Genomic DNA, 2,524 nt, shown 5'->3' on the forward strand with positions numbered 1-2,524 from the left:
TCCGTTTTATTCATGACTTTCCTCTTATTTTATGAAGTGTTAGCTTACCCTTCTTGCCTGACATGTTTTTCCTTGAATGTCTTCTTTTGCGATGACCACCTGCGACTTGGTGTGAGCAGAGAAGAATCCAGGTGATGGTACTCCTCCCTCGGACCGGACCTGATCTGTGGCTCCTGGTGTTCATTTTGTTTTGGACTCGTGCTTTTAGAATAGAGCATTTTGGGATGTATAAGTTATAACTTTCCTTAAGTTTGCTTCTGAGAGTAGTATAAAGGTTTAAAAAAAGGCTATTTTGGGATGACTGTATTAAACTTTTGTATGGCTTTTCTGACTATCTGCTCTACTCTATCATAATATGATATTTTGTTTAGTAGCTGTAAAGACTATTAAATGGAATGTTACATATTGGCTACCAAATAAATTAATTTCTAAATTGATCACTAAAAATTAATTATCAAAATTTTGCCAACTAATAAATTATTTTTTAATTAATTAGTGATTAATTTAATGATTAATTATAATTTTTTATTTATAATAATAATTAATTTAGCAACCAATAATTTTTAATTTTATAAATTAATATATAAATTGGTCATTATAATAATTAATTAGTTTTAATTTTTAAAATTGATATCTAATCAAGAATATTATGGTGGGATATGAATTTGTAAATGCTTAACACAAATTAAATTAACATTTGTGATAGAAAACCTTACAGTAAAATTTATTTTATAAATCAATACGGGGAATACATTTTAAAATATTAATAAGTGATTTTAGAATTTTTATTTAAAATATATATGGTATGAAATTGTAAAAACGATATAAATATTTAGTATAAATGTATTTAATACTAATTTTATGCAAAAGAGTACTTTCTGGAAACCGGTTTTTAAAAACTCTTTATAAAAGAAACAGCATCTAGAAGGCGTCTAAAGAAAGCATCAGGGGTATCCCACATTCCGTCAAAGGAATACTTTGATTGATATTTTATTAATTACATAAACCGTGTCAATTTATCATATATTAACTTATGATAGTAAAGACTGAAATCTATTATTCCAATTGTAAAGAATGAAATATTATTTTTAGAAAAAAAATTAATAAAATTTCATATACGATGTATGTTAAAATATTTATTTATTATTTTTTTTATAAACAAGGAAACCTTATGTGATGTAAGCCATAAACTAAAATTATTATTATTATTATTATTATTATATAATACAAAATTAAGAGTGAGATATAGAATACCATACCCTATTTTTCTTTTTTTAAATTACTTATACATACCTCTGTTTTTTCCATTAAAAGTATAAATATAATATTTTTAGAATTTGAGGAGGTGTAAATATATATAAAAAATCAAGGAAATGTCTAGAATTTAAGAAAACACGAGAGAGTCTTAAGATAATTCTGTCCCAAATTATCCATTCTCGCAAGCAAACAGTCGCCATGGTTGATCGTTGAAACTGACGTGTATGCAATTTGACTTCTTTTGATTTAGAAAGTTTTCCAGACACAATATTTGACAAACACAAAAAAAGATGAAAGCGGTAATAGAAAAATAAGAAAGAACAATACACCATGACATGCTATCTCTGAAGAAAATTGTTTATTAAGAACTGCTAACAAAGAACCGCCAATGAATAGCCCAACAACCTGATATCAGCTTCACACTTTGACGCGTTATGATACCAAATAGTATGAGCTATGCATTGTGCTTATAAATAGAGACCACTCCTCTCCTAAATACTCACACACCAATCATCTTCATCTCCTTCTATTCTCATATTATACATTAAGAATTCATCTATGGCTGTTTTCACATTCGAGGACCAAACCACTTCTCCCGTGGCTCCAGCCACCCTTTACAAAGCTCTTGTGAAAGATGCCGACAACATCGTCCCAAAAGCCGTTGATTCCTTCAAGAGTGTTGAAATCGTTGAGGGCAACGGTGGCCCCGGAACCATCAAGAAGATCTCTTTCCTTGAGGGTACGTAACATCTTCACTCTTTTTCTACAAATTTTCTGTATTTGCATCATAACATTATCTGACAGTGATTGTGAATGAACGAACGAATGAACAGATGGGGAGACAAAGTTTGTGTTGCACAAAATAGAAGGAATAGATGAGGCCAACTTGGGATACAGCTACAGCATTGTTGGAGGTGTTGCTTTGCCAGACACTGCAGAGAAGATCACGATTGACTCCAAACTCAGCGATGCTCCTAACGGAGGTTCAGTGGTAAAGCTGAGTATAAAATACCACAGCAAAGGAGATGCTCCACCCAATGAAGATGAGCTTAAAGCTGGCAAGGCCAAGAGTGATGCTCTTTTCAAGGTCATCGAGGCTTACCTTTTGGCCAATGCTTGAATTATTACCAGCAGACTTTCTTTCTGTGTTTATCTTAAAACCTGCCTTCCAACGTAACAGTGTTTCCTTTCTTATTTTTGTTTTTTCCTATTGGGTTTTGTATCTCAGTTCATCAATAAATTATAATAAATCAGACCAAATTTTAAA

The 2,524-nt window shown here is 30.9% G+C and overlaps 1 protein-coding gene across 1 annotated transcript; it reads left to right on the forward strand.

Moving 5' to 3' along the window:
* Positions 1–1,704: 1,704 nt before the first annotated feature.
* LOC114177001 (pathogenesis-related protein 2) lies at positions 1,705–2,524 on the forward strand. The gene is made up of 2 exons (XM_028062216.1): positions 1,705–1,996; positions 2,091–2,524. Exons 1-2 carry the CDS (start codon positions 1,816–1,818, stop codon positions 2,375–2,377), a joined length of 468 nt encoding a protein of 155 aa, XP_027918017.1. The 5' UTR covers positions 1,705–1,815; the 3' UTR covers positions 2,378–2,524.

This window comes from Vigna unguiculata, chromosome 3 (assembly GCF_004118075.2).
Source record: "Vigna unguiculata cultivar IT97K-499-35 chromosome 3, ASM411807v1, whole genome shotgun sequence".
Classification (NCBI taxonomy): Eukaryota; Viridiplantae; Streptophyta; class Magnoliopsida; order Fabales; family Fabaceae; genus Vigna; species Vigna unguiculata.